Source organism: Argiope bruennichi, chromosome 9, assembly GCF_947563725.1.
Source record: "Argiope bruennichi chromosome 9, qqArgBrue1.1, whole genome shotgun sequence".
Taxonomy (NCBI): Eukaryota; Metazoa; Arthropoda; class Arachnida; order Araneae; family Araneidae; genus Argiope; species Argiope bruennichi.
Genome location: NC_079159.1, coordinates 14,542,659 through 14,562,787, shown reverse-complemented (window position 1 = coordinate 14,562,787; position 20,129 = coordinate 14,542,659). Strand labels below are relative to the sequence as shown.

The window sequence follows — 20,129 nt, the reverse complement described above, 5'->3', positions numbered from 1 at the left end:
AGTATCGTGGAGATATCGTAGAATATCTTTTTCTTGCAAGAATAGTGCGAAACAGAATCAGAATTCATGCCTTTCAAACGAGTACTCATTCTAATGAGCGCCAAGTATGATTCGTATTAAAACAATATACAAAGTTGCTGATCATTTGTAATCATTAATTTGCACAGTTTTGTTCATTAATCTGCAAATGGATTTACATACCAAATTTTATTTATATAAGTTTTTCATTTTTTTTTAGCTATCGAGTTTACACATACGTAAATGTACAGACTAACATATAGTCTATTTTTTAACGGATATGATTCATAATTTGATAAGTTTGTGCAATGAGAATGTTAAATTATGTTCTAAATCTTATTACTCTAGCTCTTTATATTTAAAATGCATCGTGTTCAATTGAACTCGGATAGAAAGAATTCCAGTTAATATATTTCATTTAAAGTTTGTCAGAAATTATAAATTGGTATAAAGACGACATACTACATTTCATCTATCCAGCTAAAAACTTTTTTAGATATCGTGTTCACAGATAGGCAGAGAGAATTTCAGAATTTTGTTTTCCGAATACAAAGAGTTCTAAAGATTTGTTAAAATTTCGAGTCCAAATTTTTTGAGAATTATAATACCAAATCTTTGTTAGCTTCGTATACGAGAAAGTAGAAACTTAACTACTTAAATTAATAAAATTTATTATTCTTTTTGGGGATAAAAATTATAGATTTTAAATTAAAATTTAGGACTAGTCTATAGAAAAGAAGGTTTTCAGCATTCACATTTGATTTTCTTCGTTATATAACAGAAACAGTACATTTGTTATGTTGTCGTTTCTTATGGCACTTGTCATGGACAAGCCCGCAGTTACGAAGGTAGCGATTTTAAGCCGGTGGGGGAGCGTCTCTTGTTTTTATAGTAGCGCCAACTAGGGCCAAGAGAACGACTTAGCTACACACACGTCACAACTCTTTTTACAGGGCGGACTTCATTCGTACATTTCATTCACAGATCGTAATTTAGATCTGAATCAGAGAACGATCACCTCTGATCCAGTATCCTCAGTGGTATTACTCTCGGCATGGAGGACTTTGTGACCACGACAGATTTATACGCGCGTCAGCCACCAACCACGCGGGGAATCTTCGGCCGGTGGGGTTCGAACTCGTACCGTAAGGGATACGAATCCAACGCTCTATCCCGTTTGTTATACATATAGGGACAGCAAATGTAATATATTACGTTGTTGCAAGTAGTCAATGTGGGCATATCCATTTATGTTTTTCAATGATATGCCGCACTGCCTCATTGCCAGCGATACGTTCAGGGAATGTAGACATTTATAAAGATTAACGAAAAGTAGGTCCTTCATTGTCTTGGTATGTTAGAAAGTCGAAGACAGGAAACTTCGCTTATTACTACTAAGTTTATTAAATGTGCTGGACCTCTAGAGTTTGATGCACATGCCTTAAGAGGCGACGCTCTTCATCATACAGACATACTTATGAAGGGGTCCATTAACGCTCTTTTGTTCCATATTAACTCGAGAATGGAGATAATTATTATCACAAATTTGGTGTTTAGATATAGTAAAGTGACCATGCTCTATCGTAGATATCGCCTCTGGAGATATCTCCCGTGAGTCACAACACTATACGATGAGACCGGTCACAGCTCCACCTGATGGTAAACAGTGGAGTTAGAATTCCTATGTCAAAAATTGTTAGGAAATTTCGGCATTAAGGTTCTAAATTCCAAATTATTTTCTCTCCCGTACTTTATTGAAAAATGATGCAATGCATTTTGAACCTGCTATTGTGCGTCATTAGTATCAGTAAATCACTTGACTTGACATTAAACATTTAACTATTTAATCGGTATCGTATCTGACATTTATTTAGCCTGGCAACTGTAGCTAATATACATTTTTTAGAATTAAGACATTATATAAATACGTGTCATTATGTTTGTAAGATGGTTCGATTCGGTACTGGTCTCAGGTCATGTAATGACCGTTTATGTATTTATAAGCTTTCCCCGTCATATCTGTAAATAGTTCATCATGTGTTCAATTTTATTTCCTCTTAATAAATTGTGTTTAAATTAAATCTTTCCTTTTGTCGGACCCAATCTTTGGAGACTTTTCATTTGTCATCATTTCCACTGCAATACTGTAATATCAAACGGCTGAATTCCCATCGTTTTATAAGATATCATTGTATCAAAAATAGTACACGATACGGGAAAAAAAGTCACTCCCAACATTATAGAGGGCTTTTGATATGGTAAGAAAAGGCACATTGAGCTCAAGAATGCTAAGAACCAAACATGTAATTCGCGCGATTACAGGAGAAATCATCTTTAGAACAATAAACGTAAGTACGATGGCGTAATCGTTAGTACAAGCCGAAAATAAAATATTTGCTAATAACCAAATGTTATCTAACTCTTTTTCTGGTGTAAAGGTGTTGGAAATCGAGACCAAGCACACGCTCGTTTAATTCGTTTTATTCTCAGTATCATTGCGCTCACAGTATCTTTTCATACTGAATTGAAGACGCTCCAAAAATTTATAATTGATAACCCCCTCCCCCCCTCTCTTGGACCCTTGTACTGTTTTCAAAATAGGAGCGCTAAGATGGCGCTATAATCGATTTCATCGAGTCGCGTATAGTCACTTTACTATACCTCAACACCAAATTTATGAAAACAATTGTCATGCCTCACAAATGAATGTGAGATAGAAGAATTTCAGCTGACACCTAGCACATACTTGACTAAGATCATTTTATAAAGAATTTTGTTTTTATTACAGGTTCCAAACATGACATTCCTTTGAGGATCAGTATGCTGCATGTTCCGACCCCTGTCGTGGCAGGGGACAGTATTCTTCTCAGGTGCGGATATGAGCTGGGGAACGAAACACTGTACGCCGTCAAATGGTACAAGAACATGGGAGAATTCTACAGATACGTTCCGGCTTCCGATCCGCCACTCAAGACATTTCCTCAAACCGGTGTGGATGTAGATGTAAGTGGTCGCTATTTCTATTAATAATTTTTTCTTAATTTTAAGGAGCGGGGGTGTCAGAGAGAGAACAATTTCATCGCTGTTAATTTAATCCCTGTTATATGTGAATTTGTACTCGTACCGTAAACATTTGATACCGTAAACATTTGAGCTCTATTGTACATCAGTTTTTCATCACATTTTCAATCCAATATGATATCATTTTTTCACTTAATTGTCCTACACTGTTTATAGAAAATGCCACTCCCACTGGGAGGAAGGGGCCTCTCAGATATGAAAATAAGAAGTTTCCGGTATGGTGATTTGTTCTCGCCACCCGTACGAATATAGAAATTGTGGGGGGGGGCGGCTACCTCCTTCCGATGACGGAACATGATTCCCTGCAGGAAGGGTTGTACCGTGGCCGGTGACGGCCCATTGGACTCAACCTTAGTTCCTGTCAATGTTGTCCAGGTGGTCCGGTTATTCGAATTTAATTTGAATCCCTTTAATTAGGTGGGGCGGAGTAGCCTTGTGTAGTTCTAGAAAATACTACAGTTCTTTTTGCAGTCCACATTGATTTTACCCCAGAGGAGCAAATAATGCGTTTATCGCCTTGTTTTCAAATTCTGTTATACATTTTATCTCCACTTTTATTTTTGATTTATAATTTACTGATCGTATGATTCGCAAAAATTAATCCTCATTAAAATTTTAAATTAAATATATCATGCAATTTGATCTCTTGATAGCTTCTTCAGAAAAATAATTTTAAGCTTTAAATTTTGATATTCATTTAACTCATACTATTATAAAAGCACTGCGCCGTTCTGTTTATTGTACATTGGATCTCTTTCATTTCCTTTCAATTTCCAGAAAAATTGAACTTCAATACGATGTAATTAATATGAAAGCATTTTTTGCTGAAGCCAAATATATATTTTTTAAAAAATATGAGTACAGAAAACAGAATTTTTCAGCATTGAAGTGTTATGTGCCCTACAGAATATTGCTTTATAATTTATGCAATATCTCAGATAAATATTCAATAAAAATTTCTATGATTTATCATAAAATTAAATTTTTAGTTTTATTTTCAGAAGGATTTATACTGAGTCAAATAATAATAATTTATTTCCTTTCAGACAAAAAATGTAATCCTAAAAAATGGTGAACTTTAAATTTTATACAGTCCTTTGGTGCTAAATATTCATATTCAGTAAAATATCACTGACACTCCAATTTTTAATATTAAAAAAATAATAATAATAAATAAACGTTTCTATCGTCTGCGACCTAACCGAGTTATGAAGTTTGGAATGTTATTATTTTAGGGCAATCAACAGTTTCAAAATTTTAAACTAATCGATTCTGAGGAAACTGCGGGAGCTGATTGATATATCTGTTTCAAGAGGGTAAATATAGTGGTCAAAAAAATATTGTATTTATAAAATAAAAATATTCAAATTTTCGTGACTCACTAATTTTAATCGCAGTAGAATGGACATTCACTCGAACTGCATAAGGTAGTATTCTTTACTTCTTTTAGACCATTATATGCATATATGTGTCTTGTACTAATTGTTTAGAATTTTGTATATATAGAAATCCTCTCATTCTTAAGATTATTTGAGTTTAGATACCTCATAATACTCAAATTTCTGAATAAAGATGAAATAAACTCCCTACCCCTTCAAAAACCACAATGACAGCACGCTTTCTTAAAGGATTGCTATACGAAAGAGGACGGACCCACCTTAGCTCATGATTACTAAGTAAATGCATGTATTCTCAGGCATCCATTTATTTATTTGTAAATCCCCCAAATACATCAGGGCGAGCGTCTCTAACGAATAAAACTCGCACGACGAGTAGTTAATCAATCATACATAAAGCAAGGAGAAGAATTCGGTAATGATATCATAGAGACTAGGGTTCGACTCCGTAGCTTCATTATATTGACGTTGAATTCGTTAAGGTCTTTCCATATTGATAGAGTTAAAGCAAAGTACAGAATAAATCTCCGTGAGCGAAACATTTAATTACATTCGTTTTGTCTTGTGTATGGAAACCATTTTTATACAAGAATAACTTTATGCAGTTTTATCACCAAATAGATGAAAGTCTGTATTGGAATCTAATTGCTATTTGAAAAAATAGAGCCGATTTACAGTTGCTGCATTAAGTGATATACGAGAAAATAAAAGGCTTATGAAACGCTGCCGTAAAATTCTAGTTTCTGCTCTCTAACGATTTACCACCCGTGGAAGAACCTCGAAACAGAGATGCCAACCTCATCACAACAAAATACGAATTTTATGAATAATGCCTACAAGCAAACTAAGCATTTTTGTCACATACAACAATCACTAATTTCATGAATCATTGAAACAGCTATCGATTATATATTTTAAGAAATTAAAGAAATATTGTTCATGGAATAACAAGCAGAACGCTTCCAGGGCGTATTGCTTAGTAATGATACATCTTCTCATTATTTTTTAATATCACCAAACATATTCTAATGTGATTGAGTGATTCTATTGTATTCCAATCTCATTCGCTAACAGTCATGAGAGAAATCCAATAAATATCCTTATTAAACTCTGTAGAACAAAGAGATACCGGCCCAAGCCAGTGGCATTCGAAATTTTATCCGCATCACGTGCGAACGATCTTGTACCAAATTGGCAAATAATAATAGGGATCAGACAATAGGGACGAGGATTTCGAACGGTTTGTTTGATACACCTGAAAATGCAATGCTCTGTGAACAGGAGCATATCATTATAATCAAATGTATTGGATTAGACTCTCTAGATTCGTTCCCCGGATAATTGAAGAAACAGATACATAGCAATTGCAGAAGCTGTTTTATTGATTGAAAGTATATGTTTCTATTATTGCGCTGTTTCGAAAAAATATTTTGTGTGGATTTCATTTGTATAATTTAATTGAATGCATGGGAAATCACGTTTGATCATTAATTATTATCTTCGAAAGTCTCTCACTAAATTTTTAATTCAGAAAATTAACCAATCATATGTTAAAACGAAAAACTGCAGTGTTGTATGAAATACAAAATATGCCAATTTCATGCCATTTGGCCATATTTTAATTTAAAATAAACTATCGTTATAACTCTATAAATATCGTTGTTGTTGTTTCTTACGGCCCTTGCCACGGACAAGCCCGCTGTTCGAAGACAGCCGATTTAAGCCTGAGGGAGAGCGTCTCTTGTTTTTATAGTAGCGCCAAGAGTACGACTTAGCTACTCGCGCATCACTCATTCGCTTGCACAACCCCTTTTCACAGCAGGGCACATTCACACATCTCACAGATAAAACAACGGAAGAACAACCATGCCCAAACCGGGACTCGAACCCAGGATGCTCAGATCATGGGGAAGATGCACTACCCCTATACCAGGACGCCGGCACTCTATAAATATATACTATGGAAGTAGGATGTAGTGGGATTTACAAAGTTTGTAATGCTTAGCAGTTTCGTTTTCCGTATGGGGAATTTTTGTGTGTATACGAAGACAAAAAAAATATATATATAATTGTCAAAAAAAAAAGCAGAGAAAGTTTCAGATTCTGTCTAAAAGCAGAATCTTTTTATTTTTATTCATTTATTTTTTTATATTTATTTATTTATATTTTTTTATTTATTTATATTTATTTATTTATATTTTTTTATTTATTTATTTTTAATTTATTTATTTGGCTTTCTTACATATACAATATCGATATTGTATCGATATCGGTATTGTAATCATCAAAAAAATTCGAAGCCGAGATTTTGAATAATCTCCCAAAATAGATTTTCTGTCATCTCAAATGAGAACTTATGTACTATTATTTTTTATATTCGAAATGAGGAGGACATATAAAAGGAGTATTGCTGCATCTGTCCGAATATGAGAGCTCAAAAATGCAACGAGCAATATGCAATTCTACCCTTCTTTTACGTTTCTATTTTCTGCAACCCTCTCTGCTGATTTTTTGATATTTCCTTAATTCATCAATGTATTAGAATCCTCGCCTTTACTCTTATGAAATTTAATCCTCATTATGAAAATCATTACCTTTATCTTTATAAACTTTTATGCTGCCTGCCATTTGCCCCACTTTAAACGGTTCGAACAGAAAGAAATTAAAGAAACACAACGTCGCAATGGATCATAAGTGATTCGAGAGGGTGAGAGGGTGAATAGTTTCTATAATCTTTTTATGAAGTTGACATTCTAACAGAGGACATACAGTTTATAATATTGTAAATGTAATTCCAGTTATTGAAAACTTAATATTGCATGTAGAAATGGAAAAAGTATTGCATTTAAACTAATTCCAGATTTTTACATTCTGTGAAAGATGATAGAAATGAAGGGATATATTATATTACATTTCAAATATTCAGAATTTAGCTAACGGATGAGCAGAGATGCGAAAGTAGAGTAGTAGTATTATCAACAATTAATTTGCATTGATACAAACCTCATTACGCGGCTCTATGTTTATTTATCCTAATTTTTCGTAAGATAAACAAAAAAATATGTTCTATTATGTCTAGTAGTTGTTCGAATTCTTATATTTAATCTCTTAAGAGTTTTAAACTTAATAAATTATAATAAATTAATTAATCTTCTAAAGCTTTGTGATAAAGAGCAACATTAGCTTCGCTATTTGGTATGTAATAATCCTATAAAAATTAAAACCTAACTAATTAACTTATCAAGTGAAATAAAATCCTATTCATTGAACTAAAATTAGATTAGAAACAGTAAAAGGAGACAGATGATAGGCCAAGTGATAGCATTAAAAATGTTTTTAAACTACTAAAATGCGAGACAAAATGGAGCCAGTTAAAGAAATCGAAATGACATTAAAAGTCATCAGTTAATGATAGCATGTGGATAATAAACCTTTTGCTTTTCCTCTATGCAGTAAAAGTAAAAATAAAAATGTTAGTAGAAGAAACTTAACATAAACATTGGCAAAAGCCCCAAATTATGTATATAATTAAATAATGAAATAGATTTAATATTTCGATAAAAAATTAAATGATTAAAATTATATTTATATCAACTTTTTAAAAATAATTGAAAATCAGAGAAAAATAGTTCGACAGTGAAATTGACTGTATAAGCATTTTTTTTTTAAATTTGAAAATGGCGTAAACATTTTTTTTTCGGTGATTTGTTTGGATAAAAAAGTGTAATATTTCAATCCACATTTTAACTCCTAAGGCGAGTTGTAGAAATCTTTTATTAAATCAGTTAATTCTTCTAGATGCTAAGGAACATGTGTGATAAATTTCGTCGAATTTCTATTAGCGCAATTAATCCTTTTTAATTCTAAAGAACATGTGTGAAAAATTTCATTCGAATTTTTCAAGGGGTAAGTAATTGTATAAGGCTCAAGCAACCAAACGATCGATCAATTATATATATATAAATTTATTTACTGTAAATATTGGGAATATGACCCAAATACTCTATAATAGCAGTAATGTGCATTTGTGAATGGTTCACTTTTTTTTTATCTTGATATTTTTACTTTTATATGTGGTTTTTAGGGAGTTATTCGCATTTTCCCTTCATTTGCTTCTTTTCTGCCTCTGGTTCCTTGAAAAGTCCAAAAGCGAGATGATGCTGTTGATGGAATTTGGTGCAGGGAATTGACATCCAAACAGCAGATTTGTTGGATCAATTCCATCAAAAAGGTCATCTATCTATCCGCACGTAATCAAAATACGAAAAACACAACTAATAAATAAAAATAATTTGTGCGTGACCTCTGCACTAAATTTTTGAATTTTGAATAAAATTTTAGATAAAATCCATCTTTAAAAAGTGTAACTTTTGTAAAATGACAATATATGACAAAGTTAAATTGCGAATCATTTGCTTTTTCCTTCCCGAAGAAAATTGAAATATTTTTCAAAATAGAATTCTGAACTCTGCATGTTACTCAACATTTGCAAAAATAGAACAATAGAAATTTCGAATAGAGTCATAAAATTCCCCCATTCACTGAATGAAATGGTATTGCTCTCTGCAGACGATTTTCAATCTAAACATTCACAACAAAAACTGATTGAAAAAAAAAAAGATGTCCAACTTAAAAAATGAATAACAAGTAGCACGCTGTTGCTGAAGTCGTGCAAGTACTTTTATTGAATTTTTTTAGCAATCTTTCCATGAAATGCCGCATTTTGCATTTTCTGTTGTATTTTTCTGATGTACTTATATTCGCGATTGTACGCTTTCAACATAAGTGCTTTACGAAAGCATAAAAATGACGAATCATGGGATAGATTCGCGATAGTTTTTCAGTTTTAGAAGAATTGACACCGAAATCGATTCATTTCAGAAGCTAAAAAAAGAAATCGCACAATCTTTTCTGTCTTTCTTCTTATTATAATTGTTCTGTATTTTGAGCCAGCATTATAAATACAGTACTAGTTATTAAAGATTTTAATGCTTCAAGCGCAACAAAAGGATTCTTTTTCGAAAGTTAGGATATCATGTGTGTGTGTGTGTGTGTGTGGCATTATTTTGGTTGAAGCAGAGTGCAGGTTTGAAGACATAGACGAGACGTTGTATTTTTAATTATCTTTAATATCCATCTCGGGCAAGCAATTTATTTACAAGCAGACGCAGAGCGCCACAAAAGCAGAAGTAGGAAAGAGCAAAAAAGGGCCGAACAAATGATCAGTAGTCTTATATAAGAAAGAATTTCCGGCCACGCGCCAATTCAAACGTGTGGTGACCTTTCACGCCTTTTCAAGGGCACCGAAGGGATCACTTTCATTTGATACGTAGTACTGATGGCGCATTATTTTTACAAAGGAATTAATTAAACCGAAAGTGGAATTGGATCACGAAATAAGAGAATATTTTAGAATGAAGTTACGATAGGCTAAATTAAGATAAAATCTGTGAAATTAATTAAATTAAAATTTATATATATATATATATATATATATATATATATATATATATATATATATATATATACAACTTTTTACAAGCAACTTTGTAATTTACAGTATATGTCTACGATCAATATGTAAGGAATAAAAGCCGCCGTCCAGGTTTTTGAGACACCCTGTATATAAGACTATTAAGTTAAAGGAATGCAATAATTTAAATAGCTCAAAAATATTTAATATTTTAAATTAGTTCACAGCAAGAATTTAAATAATCTTTCCTTCGCCAGTAGATAAACACGACAACGAGGACGAAATCTGTTTGGAGTCTCAGTCTTCAACCTCCTACATTAATAAAGTTTATCAAACTGCCAAACAAACTATTTTCGCATGCTAATTAGAGTAGATAAACAGAAATACAAAGGCAGAGTATTATCAGCTTCATACAAATCCTAAAAATTGTTCTGGAAGCCATATGATTCAACTCCTAAAATGGTCTAAAATAGGGATTTTTAAAATTTCATAACTCAATCAATTTTAATCGTAGAAATTTTAACAGTTTTTCAAGTATATTTTGTTAAATATGACTCATCGGAACGGTGATTGTATAAATATTTAGACTTCGCAATGTTTTCAGTATAACTTTCATTGATTAATATTTAGGGTGGGTTTTTTTTTTTTATCGTATTTCCTAAATTATAAATTTAGCAAAAAATATTAATTCATTTTTTTTTCTCATATTAGTAAGTCCCAAAAGACTGGATTTCTGTCCAAAATTGCGATGCAATTTAACAAAGACATAATGCAAGATATTGAAAATTTATTTAATTACTTTTCACATTTCGTTTCATTTCACATTGTGATTTCAAGACGAATTCCTTCGTTTTGTATCGTCTTTAGATGCCAAGGAATTGCAAATGAATAAGCAATTAATTGCTAATTACTTGTGCACAAATAATTAAAATATGCTTTTTATGGAGTAAAGCTTCATGTCTCCAATGCTGAAACGATGCTTCGACAACTCAGGTAGCGTCGCATTTTCTTCCATGTTTATAAATACTGAATAGAGAAAAATGAAATAAATTGTAAAAGGTTCAATTATTAAAATAATAAATATTAAACATGAAATTTTTGACGAAAGTCGACAGTCATTTTTAATGAAAAATAAAACTTGCATCGGCCGGGAATCGAACCCGGGCCGCCCGCGTGGCAGGCGAGCATTCTACCACTGAACCACCGATGCTTCAAAACATGCTTTTCAACTTCTTTTCAAAACTATAATCAAAGACGACCGACTTTCAGGATGGTTCGTACAGAACATCTATTTACACAACTGTCTTAAAATCAACGACTTACCTGTTGAGCGCTGTCACCTTTGCCCCATTCTGTTAAGCGAAGCGTGACTTGTTTATTGCTAAATTTTATTAGACCAATGGAATATTCGAAACGATGCAGCAAATTCTTTTCTTTCATTTGAAAATATATGTTATTCAGGACATATAGATTGCCCAAAAATAGCATGGTCCCTCTCTTATTTTGAAAGCTCTCCAAAAAATTTTTCTAAGCGAGCAGGTTTCATATGTACTAAATGCACAACACAAATGGACTTACAAAGAATCCTTCTTTCAAATAGTTTAGTATCTCATCAAGTCAAAATGCGGAATTGATTTCTTTCCTCATTGATTTGATTGTAAACAAATTCGTAACCCAATTTTATCCAGCTAGGCATCAGATATGATATCAAGTTCATGCAATACAGTGGTATAGTCAAAGATAAATACAGTGGTATAGTCAAAGATAAATACAGTGGTATAGTCAAAGATAAATACAGGGGTATAGATACAATACAGGGGTATAGATACAATACAGTGGTATAGTCAAAGATAAATACAGTGGTATAGATACAATACAGTGGTATAGATACAATACAGTGGTACAGTTAAAGATAAATACAGTGGTATAGATACAATACAGTGGTACAGTTAAAGATAAATACAGTGGTATAGTCAAAGATAAATACAGTGGTATAGATACAATACAGTGGTATAGTCAAAGATAAATACAGTGGTATAGATACAATACAGTGGTATAGTCAAAGATAAATACAGTGGTATAGATACAATACAGTGGTATAGTCAAAGATAATCCCACAATTTCAGAAACTTATATTGCAAAATTAATAACAAGTTTCAAGCAAATTGTTACAGTATTTTAGAACTAGCTATAAAGAAATGTTTAAATGCATCTTATATATAATGCGCTTGTTTTAAATTGCTCTTTTTGACTTTAAATTACTTCGCAACTTTTCTTAATAGTTTATTTTTTTAAAAAAATTCCTTCATTTTTTTTTAGATGATATAATTTTTAATGGGCATTTTAATGGACATTAGCAAAAGTTAAACGCGGAATTGTGGGTGAGAATTTATCAAAATTAATTTTAACAAACGAATAGCGCATTATTACCAAACGAGTAGCATCATTTAAAAAATATATAGTATAATCCGTTCAATAAAGTTATAGGCGATTTTTAGCGAAATTTAGAACCAACAGAATAGATATAAAAAATAACCATGGCCAGTTTTGCATTTTAGCATTAAGTTTCAAATCTATTTCGTATTTTATGAAGATTTTAACAAACGTTAAAGGTTTTTTTTTTATGTGGAATACTTTGTTTAAAAAACAAATGAGAAACTTATTATCCATTTAAAGCATATATAAAACATTAAAAGCATCGCTTTATAAATGTTGTAATTGTTTTTCGCCTAGTTAGGCATTATTTTAACGTGATATTTACAAAGTAGCACTCAGTTTGCAAACTGTATCATGCTTGATGCAAGAAAATCGTTCAAAACTCTTTGTACTAAAAAAAAAATTAATTAAAAAAACTTATAATAATGGTGATAATAAAAAAAAGTTATAACTATAATAATGGTTAGGATATTTTTGGACCGCCAAACAAAGATTACTTAACGTCAGAAATAGTTAGGTCCTTGGCTAATTTTGAAGTAAAAACGAAAACAGACGAAGAAAAAGAAATTTGGAATAGAAGGAGTCAGATTACATAGCGTGAAGGAATTCAATTTATGTCTCGTGCTTCTGAAAACCTTAGGCGTGAACGAAATAATTAAGAAAATGTAAACAGTTAATAAATTTTTGCAAATATTTATATGTGCATTTTACAACAACACATTTCATAGTTTTAGAAGTTAGATTATATACTGATGCATGTTGCCACGATATTAAATACATTTTTTTTGAGTGGGCGTTATTGCTCCTATATAATTAAAAATAAATTTTAAAACAAAGAAAACCTCAAACAGAAACTTCCATCCTGTTATGTGTTCTGAGAGAACTGAATGAGTCGTGCTAACATTCTGCCGGGAACTAATGTCAATCCCCGTCCATGGTATAACCTCACCTCTCCATAGGAGCTCGCCGATATCCCGTCACCGTTATTTTACCTACTAAAGGAGCAAAGAAGAGCCATCACCATGGAAATTTCTCATTTAAAATAAACAAATCAAGTTGAAAATATTGCTATATCATGCTATGAATATTTGAGACGAAAGGTTCAAACCTTTTTTTAAATTTTACCAAAAAGTTTTTTTAAAAAAACGTTTTCAAAAATTAAAAAAAAAAAAAAGAAAAAAAAGAAAACCTTGTAAATGCAAACATTCATAATTTCTTTCTTTCATGAATCAGTTTGATTAATGTAAATCTAAACTTTTAGTGAAACCATCCCAGACCCCTTGATAAGCTCCAGCTATATTTTAACATCTAATGAGAACTGGGAACAGTTAACTGTTCACATTTAAAACTGAAAAATCTGCCATTGAGAATTGCTGGCTCGCACTTTTTCTTCACCTAACCATTTATTTATATTGGTAAATATAAGGGTAGCCTGAACAAAAGACAGACTTGCAACGAAATTCCTACAGCAAAATTATAATTCATTAAAATTAATAATTACTATATGGCACAGATTCGGTTACTGAGAGCTATGAAACGCATGATAAAGATGACTAAAATTTTATAAATTTAATTCTGAATCACACAAGGAATCGACAATAGGACAAATTTAAAAAATCAGTTTCTTAATAAACTTAATAAATTCAATACGACTATACGAATTTTTAAATGGTGAAATAAAAATTCGTATATTCAATACGAATATATTAAAATTCTTATATTAAATATATTGTTACGAATCTGTGAGGCCGCTTCCCAGCATGGTCGGTTCCATAGGAGGTCCCAGAGCTTGGCGACAAACTTGACGACCATTTGGCGACTTTGGCGCCAAAATAGATTATACCCGAAACATCGAGAATTTTCCCGATCCGTCGAGTAGGAACGGAGATACACCTCGAACGTTCCTGATTGGTTGAGAGGCTTCTAGCCCCGCCTCCTGAGACCTATAAAAGGAAGCAACCGCAGCTGCCGGGCAGTGGTGAATTGGGTTGCGAACCAGTGGAGTCGATGAGTAGTCGGAAGCGACAGTGAAGAACTCGTCTTCCAGGGACTAGCGGAGCAGCGACGGAGTAGAGCCGCTGTGTATACTGTTGTATGCTGCACGTCTCGGCTGAAGATAATCGTCTTCTGTGCTGTATATAGTTGTCGTCTTTGTGCTGTCCTGTGTGTCTTCGTGTAAATAAACATCGTTGTTTCATTTTCTACTGCCGCCTGCTGATTGAGTGTTCTCCACACTATATAATCCCCACTATCCAAACGAACCCCGGAAATTTCGTAACAATATATTGAAATTCGTATAATGAATACATATTGAAATTCGTATATTCGATATATATTGAAATTCGTAAATTCGTGTATATATTGAAATTCGTATATTTAGTACGAATATACGAATTTCTAAATGGTGAAAAAAGTCATTCCTGCTTTATTTTCTAATTAATTTTTTAACAAACTTGCTGATATATCCATTATTTTCCTCGCGATTTATTTCGTCTATATTTTTAATTTAAAACCTATTTTGTTATATACCAAATTCTTTTATTATTATGTGAGAACATGATGTTGTTTTGGTTTGATGTTTTTGAAGCCTCAAAATGCGTTGGCAACAAATTAGCGATCGATTTATCGCTTTTGAAGCATCCATTTTTCGCTTTCAGGGTTATTAGAAAATAATGCAGATTTCTAAATTATTGAGGCAAATTCTCTGAATTCTTACGAATTGTCTTAATTAATTTAAGACATTAACCAGTTTAAACCGGTTTGAAACAATCAGATATTATCAGATTACGCATGCTTCGATATTTAGAAAAACGATGAGGTTTTTTTTTTTTTTTTCCAGCTCAAAATCGATCGAGCTCCAAAACTTTGTTTGCTAACTAGAAAAATTTTAAATATATATATATATATATATATATATATATATATATATATATATATATATATATATATATAAAGAGAGAGAGACTGATAGAGAAGTCTCGTGATTGTTTCAAACCGGTTTAAACTAGTTAATGATTCAACTCTATGAGCCCGGTAAGCGTGAGAATTCCAGTGCCTCAAAGTCCTGACCCGTTTTTCGTGGACAAAAGCAAAATGAAATCGTCTTTTTCTTCAGAGAAATAGCAGAAGAGGGACACCTACTGAGCTATAATTGAAATGCGTGGTCAGTTTTTACCCCCACGGGGTTATCGTTTAAAGGAAGCGTATTGTTTCTGAATTTAAACTCACACGTCTTTCGACGATTTTGGGTGCATTTTTTTAAATTTGCATTTTATTGTTGCTATAAAATTATTAAGATCCTTATTTTAAAAATAAAATAAGGATAAAGTAATTAAACATTAAATATTATTATCTTCGAATCTCCTTCGGATATTTTTTTTTCAAAATTGCATTTTCTTATTTATGAGGTATGAAAACATATAATAATAAAAATAAAGTTGGGATTTTAAGTTCGTAGTTTAGAATTGCTGTTTATTATTATTTTAAACCTTTATATAAAGCATATGAAAATTATTATGAAATCTTCAAAGAATGGGAAACTATTTTAGCAACAATAAACTTGAAAATCCAAGCTTGTTTTTATTTTATAATTAGTAATAAAATAATTAAAATTTACTTATTTATTAAAGTAAAATTGCCCATGCTTTTATTTGATTTCCAAGTTAACAATAATATTTTTATAAATTTCGTAGATATAGTGCAATATTAAATAAAGTGTTGGTGGCTCTAAAAACTGAAAGGAATCAAATGAAAAGGTTAAAAAAAAACGTATTGTAAAAATTCATTATTTTGCCAAAATAATGTAAAATTATTTTGTCAATACAAAATTTAAAACATTATAATTACCAAATATCAGCAGTAATATAGAATGCAGTTTGTTAAAATCTCCTCCTTTCCGCATTGTATATTTAATTCCAGTAAACATGATTGCGATGAGTATCTTAGCACAATTCTGTCTTCTTTTGCTTCTTCAGAAAAAAAGAAAAGAAAATGTATTTTCATATTAGTAGTTAAAGTACATAATTAGAGGGAGGCGGGGGAGTGCTATGGTGATATTTCATTGAAAAAAAATTATCGTTCTCCATTCCTCCAATGATTATTTTATTTACTCTCATAAAAAAAATTCTATAACAAATTCTTATAGAATTTTTACAGCAATTCAAATTGGTCTCTGAATTAAAATTAATATTCTCTATTTAATTTCATAATTAAAAATAATAAATTTTGTTCCAAACAGCAAGATTTCTGTATTTGTATAAAACTGAGTTTTTGACAAATAAGGTAATAAATATGTTATGATTATTTGTACGTTTCGCACGCATGTAGACATTTATCAATTGTTTCGTCATTTTTTCATTTATTTTCACAGAAGAACCTTCAAAATTAAAACTGAATGCATCAAACTTTACTTTTTTTTTTCTAAATTTTATACTGCAATTGACTTTAATTAGCAGTCATCATATTTTTCTAAAATGTACTAATTGTAAAAAAGTGAGGAAAGAAACAGTGAGTTACGACATTTGAATTTTATATCTAATTCGGGTTTTTTGGTAATGCTATAAATTTAGAAAAATTGATTTGTAATTGAATAAAGTATCAGAAAAAAAAATGAGAAAACCGATTTCGAAAAAATATTTGAACAATCAGTGTCAATAAAAATAAATGAAGAGGAAGGCAATAATTTTTTATATATTTAACATATTAAAAATCTTGATATGCATAAAAAAAACCTGAAAAACTCATGGAAATCACAATAAAATATTTTAAAAAATCCAATCCTTAAATTTAGTTCTTCTTAATTGAATAATAATGTTTCATCCCCTTAGTTACTATCGAACGTGTCCTTTTCCTTCGCAGGCATAGCACACTTGAAAAGCCGTTCATCAATCAATGTCAAGATTAGCGGATCTCATAGCGAACATATGGTATATATCGCAATACCTTTCACCCCTTAAATTCATCTAACCACCTCAGAGCGCCTGAGTCAGGCCCCTGTTGTGAGGGGCGATGTCGGGCGAGTTAGGGCTCATAGGGTTAAATTAATGAAGAAAAATAATGACTTAAAAATAATAATATTCTTACATGATAAAAAAAATCGTTTTCATCTATGCAGTAGGTTTCAATAAAATTAGTATAATTGAAAAGGTAATATTTTTAGTATTAAGATGGCATAAAAATATTTCCGTAATTATTGTTAAAAAACAGTAGAACTTCGGTTAATTTATAATTAATTGAATACTGCACTTTCATAATTTTTAGTACTCTCTACACTGCCTTAAATAATAAATGTGGAACATACAAACATGCATACATTCATACTTAGTTAAATTAACATTTATTCATATGAAGAGTTCTTCTTAATATCTGCATAATTTAGTTCTTCGATGGATTCTGATATGACGGATAAACTCAGCAAATTTACAAAAAAAAAAAAAGATTATTTAAAATTTTTGGAATAATTCTCCTGCAAATACGGTGATAAATTGTGATGCCAATATCATTTTCAAAATACCAAAAAACAGGCACAATTAATTACGGTAATTTATTTTAATTTAAGATTTTAATATTAAGATTCCGGAAGAATGAACTAATTTATAAAATTTTATTTCACCACGTTCCACAGACTTGTATTTTACTTTTTGATTCTTCTTGAAAAAATAAAATGGCAATTTAATTAAGACACGACCTACGTAATCGGGATTGGCTATCAACAAGTGCAATGAGACATAACCAATCCTATTTTGGGTTGGTGGATATTACACAAATACATATTGTTACGAAATTTCCGGGTTCGTTTGGATAGTGGAAGTTATATGGTGTGGAGAACAACGACGTTTATTTACACGAAGACACACAGGACAGCACAAAGACGATAACTATATACAGCACAGAGAAGACAATTATCTTCAGCCGAGACGTGCACACAACAAGACTCTACTGCAGACAGTAGCGCACAGCTTAGTTCAGCACTAGCTTCACTCCGTCGCTGCTCTGCTAATCTCTGGAAGACTCGTTCTTCACCTTCGATTCCAACTACCTCCTGGCAGCTGCAGACTGCCTCCTTTTATAGGTCTCAGGAGGCGGGGCTAGAAGCCTCTCTACCAATCAGGAACTTTCGAGGCGTATCTCGGTTCCTACTGGACAAATCGGGAAAATTCTCGATGTTTCGGGTATAATCTATTTTAGCACCAACGTCGCCAAATTCGTCACCAAGCTCCGGGACCTCCGACGCGACACCCGGACTCCGTCCAATACAGATGACTGTAAAACATTCTTTCTGATGATGGAACCAATTATGCTGGGAAGCAGCATCAAAGATTCGTAACAATATATTCAAATGTATACACATTCTTGAAGAAATATTCAAATGTATATTATAATATTTAAAAAATAAAAAACAAAATAATTTAGTTTTATAATAGTAATCATTGGAAATGCTGGATTTTAATCATTCGTGCAGCCTCCCCCCCCCCCTCCTCCAGCAGAAAACAAATGTAAAAACTTTCCAATTATAAAGCTATATTAAGAATTGAATTTCCTGTGAAAGTAAAAATAGCCCTGTATAGAATAAAAAAGTAGATGAATCTTGCATCGGCCGGGAATCGAACCCGGGCCGCCCGCGTGGCAGGCGAGCATTCTACCACTGAACCACCGATGCCTCGAAGTATCGTTCCCAGTTTGTTTTTAAAACCATGAATAAGATGACCCACATTTAAGATCTCTCGTGGAGAATATCTATTCAGTTCCCTCGAAGATGAGGATTTAACCTATATAGTTACTTGATCTTTGCCCCATACTAATAATCGAAGCGTCACTTTTAAGAACAGCTCATAACAGATAAGAAGGGTATATGCGTTGATAGTAAAATTATCCTATCAAAATTCAGCAATGAAATTATAAATCACAAAAGAGTTATTCTCGTCCTACATAGACATTTAGATTTAAAATATATAATCGTCGTTGCGATAATCACATAAGCATAGAGTATTAAGAACATCATGAACAAACCTATTAGCTTAATATACTCCCCCCCCCAAAAAAAACTATATCTTTGCAATATTATAAGGCCTTCAGAAAATCTAACAGGTGTTAAAAGAGTATAATTACAGGGCGTTTAGTAATAACAGGGGCGTATTTAAGCTTTTTGTGGGTCTAGGCAGTAAAACGTGTGAGTTTAATGAGATGGTCAATTTAATTTCACATTTCAGCACAATCTTGACACATTAATAATTTCTTTTAGTACTTTTATTTCATTGACTTCGTAAATATCTGCCGTTAACATTCACCTATTAGGATTCCAGACTTCACAGTACCCACTTTTGTACCCAGTATTAGTGAACCACGTGATTGATTTTATAAATACTCTAATAAATAAGTAATGAAATGTATATGAACCTGATCAATTACATTTGATAAAGGGTTAATATTATCCTAATACTTCATCATTCATATGTCTTGTATTTCAAAACAAATCAAAAATTATTATTTGTATATTTTACAAATTTATTTTCTTAACAATTTTATAATTATAAATTTTTGATTGACCTGCTTTTCTGCCTAGAGATCTTAGGTAGTGTGCAGGTTGAGGTTCGAACTTGCAACGTTAAGGTTCGTAGCCGAGTAACAAAGCCACTAGACAAAAGTGTACACTCTTCTCCGGAAGTTGTTAACTGGCTTATAATGTTACCACCACAATAGTCCCCCACCAGTGAGTCGGTAGAGTT

At 31.9% G+C, this 20,129-nt stretch overlaps 1 protein-coding gene and 2 non-coding genes across 4 annotated transcripts in view; 1 reads left to right on the top strand and 2 right to left on the bottom strand.

The window, feature by feature from the left end:
• LOC129984748 (uncharacterized) overlaps positions 1–20,129 on the top strand; it is a 143,824-nt gene that overhangs the window by 61,842 nt on the left and 61,853 nt on the right. For both annotated transcript variants that reach the window (XM_056094698.1, XM_056094697.1), the window contains exon 3: positions 2,807–3,021. In XM_056094698.1, coding sequence (XP_055950673.1) covers positions 2,807–3,021 — 215 coding nt within the window. The remainder of the gene's footprint in view (positions 1–2,806; positions 3,022–20,129) is intronic.
• Positions 11,109–11,179, bottom strand: Trnag-gcc (transfer RNA glycine (anticodon GCC)). Its single transcript has one exon. It is a non-coding gene; the product is annotated as a tRNA-Gly (tRNA).
• Trnag-gcc (transfer RNA glycine (anticodon GCC)) lies at positions 18,993–19,063 on the bottom strand. Its single transcript has one exon. It is a non-coding gene; the product is annotated as a tRNA-Gly (tRNA).